The sequence below is a fragment of the Oryzias latipes genome, chromosome 2 (assembly GCF_053564925.1).
Source record: "Oryzias latipes strain Hd-rR chromosome 2, Olatipes_Hd-rR_3.1".
In the NCBI taxonomy this organism is placed as follows: Eukaryota; Metazoa; Chordata; class Actinopteri; order Beloniformes; family Adrianichthyidae; genus Oryzias; species Oryzias latipes.
In genome coordinates this window covers 42,524,595-42,544,267 of record NC_136238.1, presented here as the reverse complement: position 1 = coordinate 42,544,267, position 19,673 = coordinate 42,524,595, and the positions used below count along the sequence as shown (strand labels likewise).

Sequence of the window (19,673 nt, the reverse complement as noted above, 5' to 3'; positions counted from 1 at the left end):
TTTTTTTACATCATCGTCTCTTTGTATGTAAAGTTTACAGTTTAAATGATTTTTTTAAATTCAGTAATAATTCATACATTTTGAGTAGAAATTTAACTTTCAATCAATTACTTAAATCATCAAGTTTTAATAAGAGCATAGCAGAAAAAAAAGATGCTCTATTGGTTCTATATCAAATTTAACGTTTTTTTTTTAAAGTTTTGTAAGTTAAATCCTAAAAAAGATCGGACTTTTGGGAAGACTAATTCTTCTAACAAAAATACACAATAAAAAGAGAAAATAGGGAAAGACGGGTGCAAATTAGTTAAAGTAGTTTGATCCAGTTTTACTTGGCCGTGAATTATCCTGTCTCTTCCAGACTGTCTCTGAGCTCTGAAAATGGTTTATCTTGTGCATAAAATGAGAAAATTAAAAAAGGAAGTAAAAAGTGGAGACCAATCAGTTTGAGAAAGCGATGCAAAATCTACACTTTTTACACATTTGCTAAAAGGTTCAAGCCAAACGCAGATCCTGTTATTGACAAGGATATTTTTTGGTTTTGGTTTTAGAGCAAATAATTCCCCCAAAACCTTAAAATCAATAATATCAATCATAAAATCAATCTATTAATTGTTGCTATGGCAATAAATAAATAAATATAATAACCAGATCGAGGAAATGTGAAAGTGTTCCAGCTCGTAGAACGCGTCAAATGAGATATAAAGACTGAAATTAAAATATAACCCTATTAAACCATTCTTATTTCTTAGAGTAGTGAAAAAATGCATGTAATACAGTTTCAAAAGTATAAATCACACATGGGAGCAAAGTCAAGGGAAAGAGGTCTTGGTTTTCACGTGAACATGTTTTATTTCTTTACTGATAACGAGTAAATACAACATCTATTTACAACATGATACAAAAGAGACAAAAGAGGGGGAAAGCACTGCAGTGCCCTGTTCTGTACAGTATACAAAAATAGAATATCAAAACACAATTACACAAAATTACAAAACAGACACAGTAGAGCTTTAACAGGCCTTTTGTAACCCTTGTGCTATCTTAGATGACCCCTCCCTTCCATTGACGTGTTCTCCCTACCATGACAAAGGTGGATAAAGGTGGAAAGATTTCATGTAATCCATGGACACCAGTGAAGATCACAAATCATTGAAGAAAAAAGGTTCAGTGCACTGTCTAGTGGGTCTAGATGACCCAACTCCCAACGTTAAAGTGCCTAGGATAGCACAAGGGTTAAAAAAAAACAATTTGAAAGAAAAACAGCTAAGAAAATGAGAGAGGTTCAAGTGGAATAGAAATAATAAGGTAGGAAATGACATGTCACCCTCCCCTGCTAGGGGAGAGGAGGGGGGGTATTTATTTTGATGAAGACTGACTAAATCCTGTGGTCCTGTACTGTAAGAAATGACTGCAGTCTAATGTTGCGTTAAACAGACATTAGTCAAGCAAGTAGTACGAATCTGCTGGCTATGTTTAGCTTCACTGCGAATTTGCTCCCTTATGACACACTTCGTAGCTCCTCCCACACGCGAATGGTTGATTTTTTGTCATGTGGGGGAGAAACAGTTCTATGTCATTTTTAGAAGAATCTGCAAAACTAGATTTTTGGATTTCCTTAGCAACTGAGCTTTTTTGTTAGCCTCGCGCACATTCCTTATATGTTCGTGTCAAAATAATTTAGTTCAGCTTGATCCAATGGTTCATGTCTTTAATTTTCACTATTTTTCGGTTTTAATTATGAGAAAAACACGGGAACGCCACATTCACGTCATTAAAAATCTACAAATGTCAAAACCAACTATTTTGCTAAGTAGCTTTTCAATGATGTGAGGTAACGATAGATCAAAATCCCTTGGAGGGGTTTACATTTCTTGACAGTACTAAAGTTTTTTTTGTTTTTTTTTTTAGTTTGGAAAATTCAAGATTGGGGCCTTTTTCTCGAGGTCAAAGGTCAAAGAAATTTCGGTTGTGGTTGTACGTCAGGAAATTAAAATTGCAAGTGTCAGTGATAGCAAAGGCTTTACTTCTGGTTCTGCCACAGAAATGACTGCTCTGTTGGAGGAAGGGTGAATGGAGAGGATGACTGCTACCAAGAGCCACAGCCTGGAACGCACAGAGTCAAACTTAGAACCTGACATCCTGGTCATTCACAGTTTGGAAGAGGAAAAAATATATAGGAAACCTGCAAAAAAATGTGCTCTATGAACCAAAGGTCTGGATTTCCTCTTCCCTTCTGCGTCAAGAACCAAAAGAAGTTTCTGCTAAAGCCACCTTGATTTGGAAGAGACAAACTGAAGATGGTGGCGTACTGAAGGACGAAGTAAAAATCTACTAATCCTGACTGGAAGAGATGGTGGCACATTCTTCTAGAAGAAAGACTAGAAATGACGGCAGCTCGCCACACCGATCAACAGAATAGTTCCCAGATCAGAACAGTTTCTCCACAGTTCTCTCTGAAGCCTGGAATCATTTGGCATGATGCTTGTCCAAGAGTTTTGGGTTGTCTTTTTGAAGCCTGGTGGCTGCTGTTTCCTGCACTTTGGGAGGACTAGACCTCTTTGATCCGGACATGGACGAACAGCGACGAGGGCGGGATGCTAGTTCCATCTCTGGACAGAAGGTGGATGTGGCGGTAACCTGAAAAACACACCAGAGGTCACGAGCAGCAGAAAGGGCGTTCTCTGCTCCAGTGTTACAGTAGACTAGGGTTCTTGGAGGTTTGAACAGAGAATGGCCGCATGCTGCCCCGTCAAACTGAGAGGATGCCTTCCTTTCAGATGTCCAAACCAGAACAAATCCCCAAATCTTTGGTTCCTCACATTCCACTAAACTGTCAATCCAAGGTTTAGGACAAAAATAAAATAAGAAAAGAAAACAGATGTGAAAAAAAAATCCAATCTAAAGAAAATCTTTAGTAAGATTTAAATGCGTATTTAGAAGTTCGACAAAAAATGGTCTAAAGAGCACATAGGGACCAAAAAGTCATTAGGAGCTAAAACCATTTTTTATAAAACTTGTACTTATTTATGACCCAAAACTTTGATTGTGGGGCTGTAGTGTTAAGGAGTTGGCTTTTTTTTCAGACTTTTAGACTCCAACCTTCAGTCATGTCAGCATTTTATCACTCCCCCATGTCTGTTTTGTCAACCTCAGCAATCAACCTCACTGCCCAAGAAAGCTCTTGTGTTTCTGCAGCTCTCCAACTTGTTGTTTCTAGTCCTGGAATTCTTGTTTTGACCTTAATCCGAGAGGTGAATGGAGATATTTGGAATCACTCCTAAAATCATCCCTATAATTGACCATGAAATGACCCCTAGAATCTTCACTCCAATCCCCAGTAGAACCCCCTCTGGGATCACCCCTAAATTCTTCCCAAAATTGCCCTAGAATCACCCATCCAATCCCCCCTCCAATCATCCTTGGAATAACCGCTGAAATCATCCATGGAATCACTTATCTAATCACCTTTTGAATCACTTTCGGAATCACCCCTGGAATCATCCCTGGAATCAATCTTAGAATAGCCTCAAGCATCACTTATCTAATCATCTTTTGATTTACCTCAGAAGTCAACAATGAAATCTTCTATAGAATCCACCTCAGAATCACCTCTAGAGTCGTCCCTCCAACCATCTCTGGAATTACACATTGAATCACCAATGGAATCACCTTTTGAATCACCCCTGAAATAATTTCTAGAAGCGACCCTAAAGTCACACCTTGAATCACCCTTTGGAATCGCCCCTGGAATGTCCTTGCCCCTGCCTCTCATTTCAACTCCATACTTCTTTCTGATTGATTTTGGGAACCGTCTTTAAGGACTGGAGGACTGGAGTGTAAGAACTGCTGGAGAAGGCCAACTTAGAGGTTCATGACAGGAGTTTGGAGTAAATCTGTCTGTGAGTCTCCCATCTTTGGACTGTTTGTATTCCTCTGCTCAGACTGGAACCAGAAAGACTGGAGTTGCTCTCCATCAGCCTTGTTATATACATCTGTGAGGTTCAGTAGCTGCATCCACAGTTTTCCATTGACCATGTGATCAAGCAGCTGATTCTACACAAATGTACCGTTTTCGTCTATATGCCATTCTCCAACTGCATCGTTGTGTACTACCTTGCTGCATGCAAGTCAGAGGCACAGTGTACTGCCCCACAAAGTCATTCTTGGAGGTCTTATCATAGTCTTCAACCACAAAGCGCACCAGGGCCAATTCAGGAGTGTGGATGGTAAAGCGCAGAGAGTCTTGCCACACAGGGTTGAATCCTGTAAGAAAATCAAACAATGGCTGCTGCAATTAACCACAAAAAATATTTGACAGGTGTTGATGTGTTTGGCAGAGAGAATAGCTCAAATTGCCGGTGGTTGGGGTACATACACTGCATCAGATTCCAGTGTATGGGTCTTTCAACCGTAACTGTGTGCAAACCTCTTCGTACCATTGTTCTCGATGTATCTGGTCTCCTGCTTGGCCTGGTCCATGGGGACTCCATGGATCTCCACTCTTACCAGAGGATCCACAATAGAACCCTCTTTGATGTTGACCTTCGGCAGCTGCTGGCCACTGATCACCTTCATAAATGCAGCAGACAGACGTGTGACATAACATATGTGACAGTAGCGTAAGATGAAATGCTCGGGCTCCCTTCCTTGAGCTACCTGGACGGTGAGCAAGACAGGCTGGTAGTCCTCTTGTTTCTGAGGTGTCTCGGGGTCAAAGCCAGACCTTGTCTGTCTCATGAAGCTGGGCTTCAAGACGTAGCCACAGCAGCCATTCTGACTAAAGAGCCCGTCGTTCAGATCCATCCCTTCACCGGCCGTCTGGAAGTTCAAAGCAACTTTTGGAGAAGAGGAGATAGAGTTTAATGTTGATGCAGTCCAATTCTGGTCACCAAGAACTTTTCTTTTCAACTTTTCTATCAAGCTTTGTTTTCCAGATACCCCTGTCCTGCAGGGACTCAGAGAAGAACTGGAGAAAGCATGGAAAGTGAAGGTGACAGTGGTGCCTGTGGTAATTGGAGCACTCGGGGCAGTAACCCCCAAGCTGGAGGAGTGGCTACAACAGATACCTGGAAAGACCTCAGACCTCTCAGTCCAGAAAAGAACAGTTCTAGGAACAGCTAAGATAGTGCAGGACCCTCAAACTCCCAGGCCTCTGGTAGAGGACCCGAGCTTGGAGGAGAAACCACCCGCGGAGGGTGAGAGGGGCGTTATTTAAAAATATATTTTCATATACAAAAACCTTGATGGACAAATGAATTACATATTGTTTCCACGCTTATTCACGTTTCAATATTAGCGGTTTCACTGTTCGCAGATTTTCTTTCCAGTGACGTCTCCTCCAGTTTATCACAAAAACTCAGCTCAAAATGCCTGTATGACACTTTGGCGTCAGAAGGAGGTGTTTTGGGGGAGGAGGGGAGTGGAGATAAAGAGAACGCTGCCCTGTCAACTTCCTTGGTGGCTGCTAAAAATATTTCACAGCTAGTTCCACCGGTTCCTGAATCGCTATAACCGAAGTTTGTGTCCCTGCACAGAGAAATGGTATCAGCTGACTCAGAAACAGACAGAAAAATTCCTTAAACACTGAGGAAAATAATGGCAAACAAATACCAGATGAATGAATGATGGATGAAACGCGCCAATTCTGGAAGAAGATGAGCTCTCTCACTTAACTGATGAAGGAGGAAGAAGGGGCTCCTGGTTTTAGGAGAGACTCTCCTCATGTGCATCATAAAGCATGCTACAGTGCAGTCTATTGCTCTGAATAATTAAAAAAAACTCTTTATGTTGAGCAGTAGTCCAACGTTCTTTAATAAATGTTTCATCAGAAATGTTTCAGAAGGGTTTTTGATCAGAAAGGATTGGCAACGGACATTCTTTGGCCACGGGTGTGGTTTTCCGTAATTGCAGATTATGCGTGTTTGCAGGTGTCTGTGGTCCCTCACCCCTGCGAATAGGGGAAAATCCTGTACATCATACATGTATCACGAAAGACCAAACCGTCATTAATGGAACATACGTTGACATTTGGATGATAAGGACAAAGACCCGGGTGCTCAACCACTGCCTTCTACAGACAATGCAACCAACGACTTATGTAATCAAACCCTCCATTATTAATTTATTCTCTACCCCATGTGAAGTCTTCCTGCCATAGTTGCATATATTGCTTCTGTTCTGCTGCTTACAGACAGGATACAGACATGGATAGGGTGCTTATAAATAGGCCACAATGTGTGGTAAAATTCAAAGTATTAAGTTTTTTTTTACAAGTTTGGAGATGGCTTAAAGAAATTGGAAAGCTAAAGTTCCAATGATCCATTAAATCCAACAGGAAGGCTAAACAACAATGCATCTCAATCACCAATTTGGCATCCAGCGTTCCACATTTCCTGAGGATTGAAGTTGGAGGAGTCTGTCCGAAAGCCCGTGGGATAAACTCTGGTCAGCTGCCGTGAGTTATGCTGCACAAACTCGGCTCCTGAAAAGGAGTTCACAGGTCAGACACACAGGTTCAGAGGCAAATACGAGTTGGAGGGTTTTCAACAACCCACCTGATTCTTTGAGGTATTTGCGGGCTTTGGACTCTGTGAAGGAGGCCACCTCGTAGAACTTGGAGTGCATCTGGGAGTGTTTGAAGCTCCTGAAATGGAAACTTTTGCAGTAGATGACACAATCCGACAGCTCCTTGGAAAGGCACTGCTTGGATTTCTGTGGATGAAAGGATACAGCAAAAAATTGAACAGATAAGTAGGGATGGGTGACCCCAGGCCTCTAGGGCCGCATTCCTGCATGGATTCCAACATACCCTGTTCTAGTACGTTTAATTTGGCTGGACACACCTAAACCAGGTAATCAGTCATTAGTACGGATTGGATATCTGGAAATCATGCAGACACACAGGCCCTCGAGGCCTGGAGTTGTCCATCCCTGAGTAAGACGATGCCCGTCTGGTCAGCAATGGTTCCTGGAAATGCCCTCTTCATTGTGCCACATTAGGGAGAAACGGGCTCCTTGGGTGAGCTGTAGAGCTCCCTGGGTAAGTGTTGTTTACTAAAAATGGTCACATCTACTTTGTTGGTGCCAAAGATTTTATTAAGCTTAAGTCCTGCTTGTGCCTTTTTGGTAAGTTTTCACCAGTCAAATGTTTATCTGTTTTGTCCTAGTCCATAGCTTTTGATTTATCAGTTGATTCTGTTTGTATATTCAGTCAATTTCAGTCAATTTAAGTTGATGGTTTTCAAACCATCCATGTCTGATCGTTTGTTGTTTAAATTCCTGTCATTAGCCTCATCCCCTGCCTTTTGGGCCAACCACCCAATTGTTCACGTGAGCAACAAAGGTAACCTAAGGGGCCACCTAGTTAGATCCTTGGCTCTGCGTTGGCACCAGCTGACTCCTGATTCAGGTCAGAACACGCGATAGGGTGAACTCTTGTGATGAAAAAGAATCCTGTCACAGCAGGAGGGATGGCCCGTGTCCAAACCTGGGGACGATCCCCTTGTGAACTGTGTAAGTGATCTTCGCCAAGCTGAATGAGCGTTCGGAGGGGTGGGAGATGGCAAAGGAGGCAGCGTTCACCACCGTTCACGTCATAGAAGTGAACTTTTGTCCGTCTGCTTCCACATGAAATCTGATCGGGCCTCTTCAACCAGGCCCTGGGGCATCACCCTCTCTCCATTACTCCACCAGAGCCACTGCTAGCTGTCTACCAGACAGATTACATCTAACATCAGGGCCAGCTAGCAGCTGGTCTGGCCTCTTAGGAGGCTGTGCAGACTGGTGTCCCGGTGTGGAGTTTCACACTTCTCAAATGCTTATAAATAAACATCAGTCCAACGTGATTCCTTGACGTGCTCAACCTCGCAGCTTCAGACTGCAAAGACAGCTTGTCCTACATCAACATCATCAAGTGGTGCATTCCTCAAAAGATGATAACTTTGGTTCTGTCTTGCGTGGGTAGCATTTCAAACCGTCTTTTAGTGAAGTTTCTTCTTGTCATTTTGGCACGCTGGATGATTGGACCTGGGGGGCAAAGGCAGTTGGGCGACTGGTGCAGAAGTAGAGCAGTCGACCTCTCACTGGGAAATGGTCAGAGATGAAAGGTTCCAGAAAACAGCCCTGCCTTGCTCAATACTTGGGCAAGACAATGAGTCCCAAATTGCGCATGGTACAAATTCTCAGAGCGGTCACGAAACTTGATATTATAAACGGAGCCATCTGTGTGCCCTGAATAGATTTGCCCATTTTTCTTCTGCAAACAGCACGTATCCACCTGTAAGGGCAGTTGGGACTAAATCTATGTTCACACCGTCTTGCCAACTGGCATTTGGGCGATTGAGCCAATGAAAAGTCTATGAAAATGTCCATAAACCCGCGTTTCGTGTTCAAAACTCTCATCTCTATGCGTCGCTACACAATATTCAAGACCCTTTTGGGGCTCTACGTACAATCCGGGTCTTCATTGAAGACAAGCTGAAACTACTTGAATGTCCAACAGCTGAACTTTGACCAATCAGAGAGTCGAAGTTGGTAGGGACGTGTGAGTACAGTCCTTTTAAAAAAAAACACAAGTGCCAATTGGTTAAAAATGTATCATGAAGAAAAACCTAAAAATTGCGCTTTGTGGCTGGTTGGGACTCTATGACACCAAGTCGTTCGTACATCGAAACAGAGCTGTGAAAGAAAATGCCTGGAGCCAGATTTCCCCCGGGAGTAAATTTCACACCAAGTCTGGTGCTTAAGGCTTACGGATGCCTTCACAGCAGGAAAGTCCTGCAGAGCCGGATGGAAACGGGCAAAGTATGTCTGGGTTCTTCTGCAACGTTTTATGCTGGTGGCTTAATCACAGTCGATGTTTTCAGTGTTTCAATCCTTAATTTTAATTTTCTGGCAGACAAGAAGATTTCCAATGAATTTCTTCCGATTTATTGTCACTGAATTTTAATCAGATGGAGACTTTTTTAATTGGAAAAAGTGAAACAATTAGGATTAATAAAATAAAAACTGCCTTGGGATTGACAAACTATTAATAAAGTAATAGGTGGTATAGGCTCCAGCAACCCAATAACCCCAATAACAATTAGAAGGGTTTGGAACATGGAGGGAGGGGTGAATGAAACTAGGGCAATTTTCCAAGAGTAAGAAAATATGAATAAGATTACTTTAAAAAAGTACTTACTAATAGACTAAATGTAGTTTTTGATTTTTTTGGCTTAAGAACGTCTTGATTAAGACCAAAACAAAAACAAATATTTATGTTCCGTCTTTCAGGGTGCAATTATTTCTGGATAGCATGATAAAGTACTAGCATTAAAAAAAAGTCCTGATCATGAGTTCTGGTTCTTCATGGCCTGTGGAGTAGTCATAGCGGACCAAACTGGACTGTTATCCTCCCTGTGTCAAACATTTCTCGATTCAGCTGTGGACCTACCAACCCACCTTCCTCCTGCCATGGACACTGTCCCGGTGCAAGTTTTCCTCCTCCATTTCAGCTACATCGTCATCATCACTGACTTCCCCGGACAAGGAGTCTTCCACCAGGGCGCCGATGTTGTCCTCCAGACCTCCGATCTTTTTGGCTTTCACCAGAATCTTCCCCTTCAGGTTCTGGCAGAGAGGCGAGATAAAACCATTGTTCATGATTTTTTGTAACTTTGGCGACGAAACACTTGGTTTGAAAGCCAGTGTTCCATACAGATCACATGACCTGAAAAAAGCTCTGAGGGTGAGTGGACTCTGGTTTGACCATTAACCAGACTCAATGGTCTCAGGAAATAGCCCTTTAGGCGATCGCAAGTTGGGTTTTAAAGCCATCTCAGAGACTAATATGCACACTGGTAGTTATACTTCCACCAACTGGTATCAGTGAAGGGCACGGAGATCACATCAGTTCCAAACTGGGTCTAAATTTTGCATAATTTACATGGACAGTAGATTCATTTGAGTACAGCTATCTTCATATCATGTAGGTGAGGAAGTACTGGAGTATTTTCTGAGTCTATTGGTCGATGAAGTCACCAACAACATCCGGAAAGTTCAGTGAGTGGAGAAGATGACCGTAGTTAGCAGGGATGGACTTTGATCAGGGATGCTCATCCTCTAGAGACCTTCTACCCATTTTTCAGCTTTCTTCTCTATGCTAATTACCTGGATCAGGTTTAGTGACCTGAGCTGTGTCTCCATCACATTTTAGAATTCTTGAAAAACACAATTTCACAATTACACTGTTTCAATTAAATCCTAATTATGTGAATTAACACAACTCACACGATAAGTCATTCAAAAACATGGTGACGGATGTGAACAATACTTTGATTGACAGTAGATACATTCAGATTTCTGCCAAGGCTCTAGTGCTGATCATTATCTATCAAAGGAGACGTGGACGTCTTCTCAAGGCTATGGAGTAGCAAGCTCCTTACACAGGGGAGCGGCTACACTCACTATCACACCTAGGGACAATTTAGAGACCCATGACCTATGATGCAGACTGTGGGGGAAATATGGAGAGCCCATACATGCACAAACTCCACAGAGAAGGAACCAAGCCAGGATTTCAAGTGAACTTTATGTGCTTCGGATCTCTTTAATGTCTGCTCTTTCCGGTTTACTGCATAATCTAGACCAGTGATTCTTGACCATGGGGCCGCGGCCCAATCTTGGTCTGTGAGCGCCAACCAGTGGGCTGCATAAAAAAAACTATTCTGAATTTGTGGGCCGCAAGGGCTGCAGGACCTGAATGCAGCCTCCCACCACTTGGTGGCAGTGATGCGTCAGTCAGGTCTTGTAGCATGCAGTGTGGCCAAAAAAAAATTATCAGTGTCCGAATTCTTACCCTTAACCCTATTTACTAAAAAACTATATAGTTCAGGACTGTGTAATGCCCTGTATTTTAAAAGCATTTCAGACACTAAACTCACTACTTTGGTTTTTTAAACGGCAAATATGACGTCATCGATTTCACAAAGTGAAAATCTCATTGTTATGAGCGTTTTGAGACAACCATTTATGATTCCACTGTGTTCTGAAGAGGATAACGTTGATATTTTATTAAGAAATACAGTTAAATACATTTTCTTTGCAAAATTGTTCAAACACAATGCATTGTGGTCTATATTTGCCAATCTAGTGAGCATAAAGGCACACTAGTTTTTCTCAGAGACTTCTGGGAAATTTCTAGGCCACTCGGTTTTGGAGTTGTAGATTCGGACAAAATGCATCTACTGGTAAGTGAACATTCTCAAAACCTTCCCCACTTGTTTTTATAAGGCTTTTTCAATATCAGTTTGCCTGCTTTTGTAAGTTTTGCATCTTAGTTCCTATCGAGACTGTTATAAGGCTCAATGAATCTGGCAAAATAAGCAGGTTACCAGGTAATATTCTAATTAGCACTTTCTTTAAATGTCTTTACAGTTTATTTATATTTGAAACTTTGAAACTTTGATTTTAACTTGTTGTATTACCACAAAATTGTATTTCTCAAAATGCCTTATAAATATTTCTGGAATTCTAACATGATGACCTTGGTTTACCTGGTCAGTGTGAACATAATTGTTGTTGAGATGATCTTTTTGAATCATATTTTTCCCCCCGCACGTTTTTACTTTGATGAACCATAAAAGGACTTGATTTAATTATTAAATACAAATCAAACAAGACATGTATCATTTAAAGTTATCATGTTAATGTGTGTAATGAATGGGCCTCAAATCACCTTATAGTGGAAAAATGTAATTTAATTTAATTTAATTTAGACAACGATGGAAACACATGTTCAACATCAGTAAACGCAACCAGAATGAATCCAAACAATGTTGTTTTTTTGTTGTTGTTTTGTTTTAAATAAGAGCCTCATAGTCCAGAAATCACATTAATTATAAAATCAACCACTTTCTATCACTGACTGGCTTGACTGATCAGACGAGTCCGTGCTTAAATTTAATGCAAATGCAGACTCCGCCCCCTTCTGTGTCCATCTACCTGAAGTTAATGCCTGGAGGTATTTCTGCTTTACCAACTCATTTTCCTCCTTTACTATAAATGTAGATTCCTCCATTGAATCAAAGTTCTTGTTCTGTCTGACCCGTGTTCTCTTTTTCTAGATCACTTCCCTTCTTTTTGGGTTCCTGTCCAAACCCTTTGATGCCTTGATGAGAATAAATTGGGTGTCTTTGTGTCACTTTTCTTCCAACAATTTTTGGAAATAACTTGCTGTGGGACCTGGGAATGTGTGTGTGTACATTTTTACATTATAACATCAATACTTTAGTTTTGCAACGCCTTTTCATTAAGAAGTGATCAACTCTAGAAAAACCTCATTGGTGTTTCCAAAGCTGACTGGTTGCTTATTTTGTCCAATTTGCCCAATTTTTTAAACAAAATTTGGGGTTTAAAGACTTTCAAATTCAAACCAGACGTAGGCTCAATCTATCCTCCTAGGCTTGTGCAACTGAGTGGGAAAGGCTCACCTCCGGAGACGGCAGCTCAGTGGAAGTGTGTCCATCCAAAGGCTTCCTGAGCAGCTTCTCCCCCAGGATGTGGCTGAGGTGTCGGGCCATGACTCTCTGCTGCTCCACGCTGCAGTGGTTCTCGATGGACAGGATGACTGGATATTCAGATACCTTTTAGAGGGCAGCAGCAAGTGAGTTTGTAATGGAACCCTGCGGGGCACTCATACTGATGAAAACGAATATGCCAGCTGCCATGCACCCGCGCCCAGCAACCCGAGGGAGCAACAGGTGGGGTCACAATGCCGGAATATTCAGTTGCAGACAGATGCTCATGCACGGTTTCAAGCGCATGTGAATCTGCCGGCTGATGGCTCTGCCGCGACTCCTAGTCAACCTTATCAGCGCCTGGATACATTCCATTACCCTGTTCTAATCCGTCATTAATGAATCATGAAGGATTCATGGGCCATTTGCTGTTGCGGCTTCATATCACAACATTGTGGAGGTACATTATAGTAGTTTGTGGCTTTAGAAGTTCTAAAGACACGCCCATAAACTGCTGGTACTTTTGACTAAAAAGTAGACCCGAATGCATCTGATGCACCGGCACCAAAAAGGCTGTTAGATCCGGTCTAACCATGTCCCCAACAAACAGGAAGTACTGGTGATGCTACCTTGAAGGCATAGTTCCCCACTGTAGTGACCACGTCCTTAAAGAGGATCTTGGAGGTGAAGGTGTGTCCGTGATAGACGATTGGCTCTCCGCTGGGCCCATCCCAACAGTCAACTTCCACGCAGCGGCAGCCTCGATTGAGAGCCCTGGAAAACAAAGACCCGACATCACACAACGCAAAAGCAACCCTCCAAAGAGTACAACAGCTTTCTGTGCAACTGTAACCATTGCTGAGAGGTGGGTGACTTGCTTTTTAGGGCAATGTTGTATTTGAGCAGAACAATGCAAACTGGAGTTGTTGCACTAGCATGTCTATGATCTAGAAACATCAGCAGGGATGTCAGCAGTGAAGAACTTTTGTTCATCATTTAAAAAACAAAACCAAACCCCATAAGCAACAACAAATACTGACGCAGTTGGGAACCCAGAAAGACCTTATTAGGATTGACCTGTGCAAGTGTCTTGTGGAGCCACATTAAGGGACACCATGAAAATGGAACATACCATTTAACTAGTTTCTGGAGAGTACTGGGTCCTTAGTGATCGTGTGCAAATGCTGCAGGCATGGGGTGTGCACACGATATGTAAGTCCCTGTAGGACGCCCACGTCTATTTTCCTCATTTCTATCAGTCAGGCTGCAGCGAGGAGTGCATGCTTATGTACACTAAAGTAAAGTATCGTCTGCATACAAATGATAGGAAACGTGGATATATGTACTAAGTTGTTGGTGGAATGGTCAACCTTTGATCAGAAAGGTTGCCGGTTTGAAAGTGTTAATGTGTCCTTCGGCCAGAACCCCACATTGCTCCTGGTGGTTACGTTTGAGCATCTTTGTGTGACTAAAGTAATGAAGGTTAAAAAAGTATAACTGTAAAAGTATACGCCATTTATCGTTGGGACCAAATTGGGAATAAAGCTCGAAAACTTTATATGCCCAGAATCCTTCAAAACACTTTACAATAAAGACCAGGTTCTATGTTATAAACTAATTTACTGGATTTCTCCGCTGTACATAAAGGGTTGGCCTATGAGTAGTTTTGAAGTTTTTTAATTTTTAATTTTTTTCAAATTTAAAAGATGTCCAAACTTCCCAGTATTTGGGATGTATGAGTCAAAAATGACGAATGACAGAGGGTGGATGATGAACTAGTTCAAATGTCAAAGTACAAAGTACTTTTACTAAGACTTGCGTTTAGTTGCACACACTTGGAAAGCTCCAAAAGATAGTTGTTGAAGCCCCAGCACATCTGGATTGAAACGGTTGTTACCTGATGTACCCCTCCACACTGCTCTGTCCTCTGAGCTGGTCCTCCATCAGGTATGTGTTGTGGGAGGAAGATATAAAATAGTGGCACAGCGGCAGGGTCATGTTCTGGTAGATTCCCCTCTGTTGTGGGTTGAAGATGGAGCCCTCGGTTGAGCCCAGGTACATCAAAAAACCATCAAAGGTCATGAGGTTCAACATTTTGGCTGAAAAGGAAAACGTCAGAAACTTCTTACAAGAAGCTAAAGATGTGGGTGAACTTGCACCAGTGAGATAAGCCAAAAACTGGTACTGAATATTGGTATTGGTGAGTGTTCATACCTGTTTCTGAAGGTTCGTATTGCTCAATAAGGTGCATGGCATGTTGTTGGACATTGTCCCCCTCCAGCTGCTCCTCTCTCAGGAAGTCCTCCAGATCTCTATGGGACAATGTCTGGCCGTCGGATGAGAACTCCTGAAAGACTGTGAGCACATCCTCCCGCTGGGTCAGCATCTTGTAGAACAGTACAAACTCATCATCCTCCAGAGAACCTGAACAGGACTTGTCCGCCAACTGAGACAGAAGAGACACAGTGCGACTCTATGCCCAACACTTCAATCACGGCACATGATTCACCACTGGCTCTCACTGTGAAAAGACGAAGAGCGTGGTGCTCGTTCATGTCCACGTTCATCATCTTTAGCAGGTCGCGCACTTCCTTGAAGTTCATCCTACCATCACGGTCCTTGTCTGCCTTCTTGAACCAGTCACTGATCCACCTGGGAATCCAAGTTGAGGAATGCTGACTAGTAAGGTTCATTGTCAATCATTGATGTCCTTACAGTTTCATTGGACTTCAACCATCAATGACAATGACGTAAAGAGTCTAGGAAGGCTCATGCCCAGTAGCAGCAGTCCCCAATCTTGGTCCGGAAGAACAACCAGCCATCTCTTCCTCTGTTATTGAATACCTTGAACAGGTATGTTCCATCAGTCAGAGTCTAAAATCACCAGCCACTTAAAAAAGTAGGGCGGTAGCCCCGGAGAACCAGGACTAGAGACCACAGCCACTTGCTTCAAAAGCCAACTCATCCAGAACCTTGAAGAAAGGATACTGGTCCAACTTCTCCCTCTCCCCCATATTTTCCACATTCTCAATCAGCTTCCTTATGCCTCTGATCCAAGACTGTGCTTCCTCAGCAGATTCTGCCACCAGATCCAAGTTCCCTTTGCGACCACGGAACACCAGTGTGAAGCATCGGTTGGCCGGGAACTCGTTCGCGATGCTGAGCAAGACCTCGCTCTGGTGACCCTCCCGAACCGCCTCCACTTCACTGACAGAAACTGAACACACAGCAAAGGTGACAAAGGATGACAAAGAAGTCATGCACAAAGACCAAGGACACAACAGTCACACTCAGGATTGTTCACACATGGATTCTAGGAACTGTCCAATCTGGGTTGTCCAATCTTTAAAGGCTTACCTTTCTCAATGGTGGAAAACACCACGTTGAGATAATTAGATGTAACTGGGGCAAAAATATCTCAAAAAAAGGGGAGGAACTTGCCTTAGAGGACTGGAATTGGACACCCCTAACACAAATGACTCAAATGAAATCTACAAGGTAACTTCTTTGCAGCAAGAATGGCTGTAGATTATTTTCAGCCTTTAAGAGCCACTTTGATTCTAGTTTTCTAGATATTTTTGCTCAACATTCTATAGGCAAACCCTGTGACCCTGACCAGGACTGAGCGATGGGTGGATCGATTCCACTGATAGTTGGGTCACCCTCAAAGAAGTGTCACATACTGATGACATCTACTCTCAGAACAGCCTTAGTCGAGGCAGTTGGTGACAGTTTCCAACAATATTTAGTTTGGGTTCCAGTTTTTCCCTTGGTGGAGGCCTCACAAAACCAAAATTGGAAAACAGGCAACAAAAATAGCAAACAGACCCAATTATTTGCAGAAAGGTTAATCAAATTTAATGGTCCAAATTCTCAGCTTTATGTTTGCTTGTAGAGAACAATAAAGTTGCAGAATTCCCGGTTGTGGTCAACAAAAGTCTGTAAAATTGCATTTTCTGGACAATGGTCACGAGTAAATAAGTTGACTTTGACTTTAACCATGTCACGACTTAAAAAGCAGCATAGACAACATAAAGCATCTTCTAGCCACTTTGGTAGGAAATTCTGGTATGATCCAAGGGTGGAGCAAAGGGGGGACTAAGGGGACTCCATATTTTTGAATCAATATTTGTACTATAATTGACAAAAATCAAGAAATCTTCAATACAAGCTTCTTTAAGCATTCCACAAATAACAAAAGCTTCTTCCACTTTCGGCTCCTCCCATCAGGGGTCGCCACAGCGAACAAGTCGCATGGTAAATTTGGCAATGTTTTACGCCGGATGCCCTTCCTGATGCAACCTTCTCAAACCGGGCTTGGAACCAGCAGAGGTAGAGAAGGGAACAGGGAGCAGCCCGGAGTCGAACCCTGGTTTCACGGACGGAAGGCGCCGCAAACCAGCACGAGCTAAACTGGCTCCCTACAAATAACAAAAGCTAATTTTTTTAATTAAATCTCGAGCCCCTCAAATTGTTTGCTACGCCCCTGTATTGTGTATACCAGCCCATTTGGGGCTTAAGTAACCTTGCCGTATGCAAACAAACTCTGTGCTGTTTCTATGCTATGGCAAGAGGAAACCAGCTTTAGTGTTCGATGGGTGAGGAACTTTAGGTTCCCGATGACCTGGATAGCACATATCTCAGCCTTCCCTTTTGTTTTCACATCGATCTTACATGTGGAATGGGCGTTGCCAGCCTTTTTGGACTTGTACCAAATGGTCATGCAATCCTCCTGCAGCTTGAAGTACCGCTGCTTCTTCCAGGTTCGAGACTTGATTTTCCTCATCATCGCCCCCACCAGCATGGACTGAAGGTTGTCGTCTCCCTCGATGCCTGGAAGCGTAAACAGACTTTACTGTAAACTTTGAAGAAAATCCGCTTTTCAATCTTGACTGGACTTACGGAGTGTACTTGGTGTAGAGGCCATTAGTTGTCTGCTCACAAAGCCATCTGAAAAACAAAACAGGACACCTTTTTTCCTCTGGAAAGTCATTTTTACACAACTCTGTTCTGCTTTGGATCGCAACCCGTCGTAAACTCTCCCACTTTTAGTTGTCCCGAGGTCTTCATTTTTAAGTTTGAACCAAAAATTGTACCAAAATCTAGAGACTTGTCTGGCCTATTCCATAGTGACACATTAAGTCAGCTTCTGTCAACTTCAGCATGTAATTTTTCAAAATAAAATTGGTTTTTTTTGTCAATCTGCTCTTATTTAGATACGTAAAAAAGTCACATTGAAAAGGTAAATGAGAGAAAACGTCAGAGGAGACTCAACTCCCAACCTATTTGCAGAGGAACATCTAAAAAAAAAAGATCAGCGCATAAATTCTTCAGGTAGATGATGCTAAAGGTAATGTCGACTCAGCGAAACTGGAAGGAAACCCAGACATTGTTGACTACCATCACCGGTCGAGCGTTTCTGTTGGCCCTGGATCCTGAGATAAACCTCCTCCTTTGTTGGACAGGAAAGCTCCCCGTTAGTCATGAATGCTTTCTGTCCCGTGCAGCACTTTTAGTTCTGGTTCCACTAATCTTCCCAAATCCATGTGGCTTGCTTTTTTCTTTTTCTTTTTTTTTTTTTTTTGGGGGGGGGGGGGGGGGGGCTGTATGTCTATGTGCCACATCAGTTTGAAAAAACAATCAAAATCGGTAAAAGCATTAGATCAGAAGCACCTCCTCCATTCCTCCATCCTACCAACTCTTTCAAGAAATATCAAAATAAAAGCACACAAAAGACTCAAATGACCGTTTCCTTCACATTTTCCTGAACTTGTTCTCCAAAAATATGAAGGATTTTAAAGAAGAAATGGTTAAAACATTCCCAAAACATCAAATTACGCCTTTAAAGCCAGAATAGCGGTAAAGGTGTGTCTGACCTGCTGCAGGATTAACCCTGAGATGCTCATCGACTGCAGAGCGGAGGCGGATCATCTGACCTGCTGCGGTGCTGCCTCTGTGAACTGAGAGGTCACCTGAGCCCGACGCCACGGGACACTTCTCCCTCCCTCCCCTCCCTCCCTCCCCTCCCGTTGCCCAACCAGCTGAGCTGATTGGTTAACACCAAACTTTAAAGGAGGGCATTCTGACACTCAGCAGGGTGCTGACGTCCTTATAAGTGTCTGTTTGGAGGACTGAAGGAATGGGGTGGGGCCTGGGTCTCCAAAGATATGCATCAAAACTCCATCATGGTGGGATTTCTGAACTCCAAACCCCCCTTCTACTTTTTTTTTTTTACAGAGGAGAATCAGGTTACAGCTTCGAATCGCACCGATTTCCTCTGCTGATTGTTACATAAGGTTCCCTCACACCACCGTCTTCTTTTTTTCAGGTTCTGGGGCAATTTTCAATTGGTGTTGCTAATTGAAAATTGCACTCCACCCCCGCGAGACGCGCTGCGGAGCAGGCATTGCCTGGCATCCGTGGATGATTGGTGAAGGGGGCACATTTAAGACAGCTACTGCTCCTCGCTGGGCTCTATGGGAAGCAGATGCTTCTATTTAGGTTGGAGGATTTGGGTCCTGGTGGTGTGACTGTGGGGCCCTCCCCCCTCCCTCTCCAGGTGTTTGCTGAGTAATGATGGAGGATTGCTCTCCAGTCCAAATTCTACTTATAACCCAGTGGATTATTTTTTTCAACTGGTTGAGCATCTACCAACAACTGGGTAGAAGTTTGCAGTCAGTTTAAGCAGATGAGAAAATGTGACACAATAAACTTCAAAGCGTCCTCTATGCTGTGCTCTGGTCCATCTCTGTAGGTCGGGTTTGGTTCATTTCCCCTAATGTCAGCAGGGTTCGAAGCGCAGTGGTTCTACTGACTGTGTGAATAAACCAGTTGGTCCTAAGTCTTGATGATCCAACTATACGCCTGTTGTCACCCCAGTGACTTCCTGTTTGAGCTAACTGTCATGCTGTGGCTCCCAGAATCACCACCAACCCGTCATCCCAGATGGAGGGGCGGAGCTCCACCTTGCTTAGAGACTAGATCTCATTACCAAGTCTTTGCAGCACTGAGTCCAAAATAAAGGCCCAGCAACTCCAATCCAGCGATCACACCCCTCCCAAAAACCCTACGAGGGGATGTCTGACCTTACTGACCCAGCTCAAAGCTGGGGTGTTTGCAGCCACACCCACAAAGACAGCGATGAATTAGGTGATCAGGTCTGTTAGAGCTGGGCAG

At 43.0% G+C, this 19,673-nt stretch overlaps 1 protein-coding gene across 1 annotated transcript; it reads right to left on the bottom strand.

Annotated features, from left to right (window-relative positions):
- Positions 1 to 825: 825 nt before the first annotated feature.
- Positions 826 to 18,491, bottom strand: plcd4a (phospholipase C, delta 4a). Its single transcript, XM_020701380.2, has 16 exons — positions 18,374 to 18,491; positions 17,400 to 17,447; positions 17,172 to 17,330; positions 15,486 to 15,714; positions 15,020 to 15,149; positions 14,712 to 14,943; positions 14,395 to 14,596; positions 13,127 to 13,271; positions 12,471 to 12,623; positions 9,442 to 9,609; positions 6,555 to 6,711; positions 6,365 to 6,481; positions 4,657 to 4,835; positions 4,437 to 4,569; positions 4,114 to 4,263; positions 826 to 2,637 (listed from the first exon to the last, which is right to left on the bottom strand). Exons 1-16 carry the CDS (start codon positions 18,426 to 18,428, stop codon positions 2,549 to 2,551), a joined length of 2,346 nt encoding a protein of 781 aa, XP_020557039.1. The 5' UTR covers positions 18,429 to 18,491; the 3' UTR covers positions 826 to 2,548.
- Positions 18,492 to 19,673: the final 1,182 nt, after the last annotated feature.

Bases quoted from the DNA above. Each gene is read 5' to 3' on its own strand.
- plcd4a (XM_020701380.2), bottom strand. From the start codon at position 18,428: ATGATCCGCCTCCGCTCTGCAGTCGATGAGCATCTCAGGGTTAATCCT. The intron at 15,715-17,171 runs GTAAGATCGATG...CTGTGTGTTCAG, and splicing joins TGGCAACGCCCATTCCACAT to TTTCTGTCAGTGAAGTGGAG. The intron at 6,712-9,441 runs GTGGGTTGGTAG...TTTCATCCACAG, and splicing joins GTGTCCATGGCAGGAGGAAG to AAATCCAAGCAGTGCCTTTC.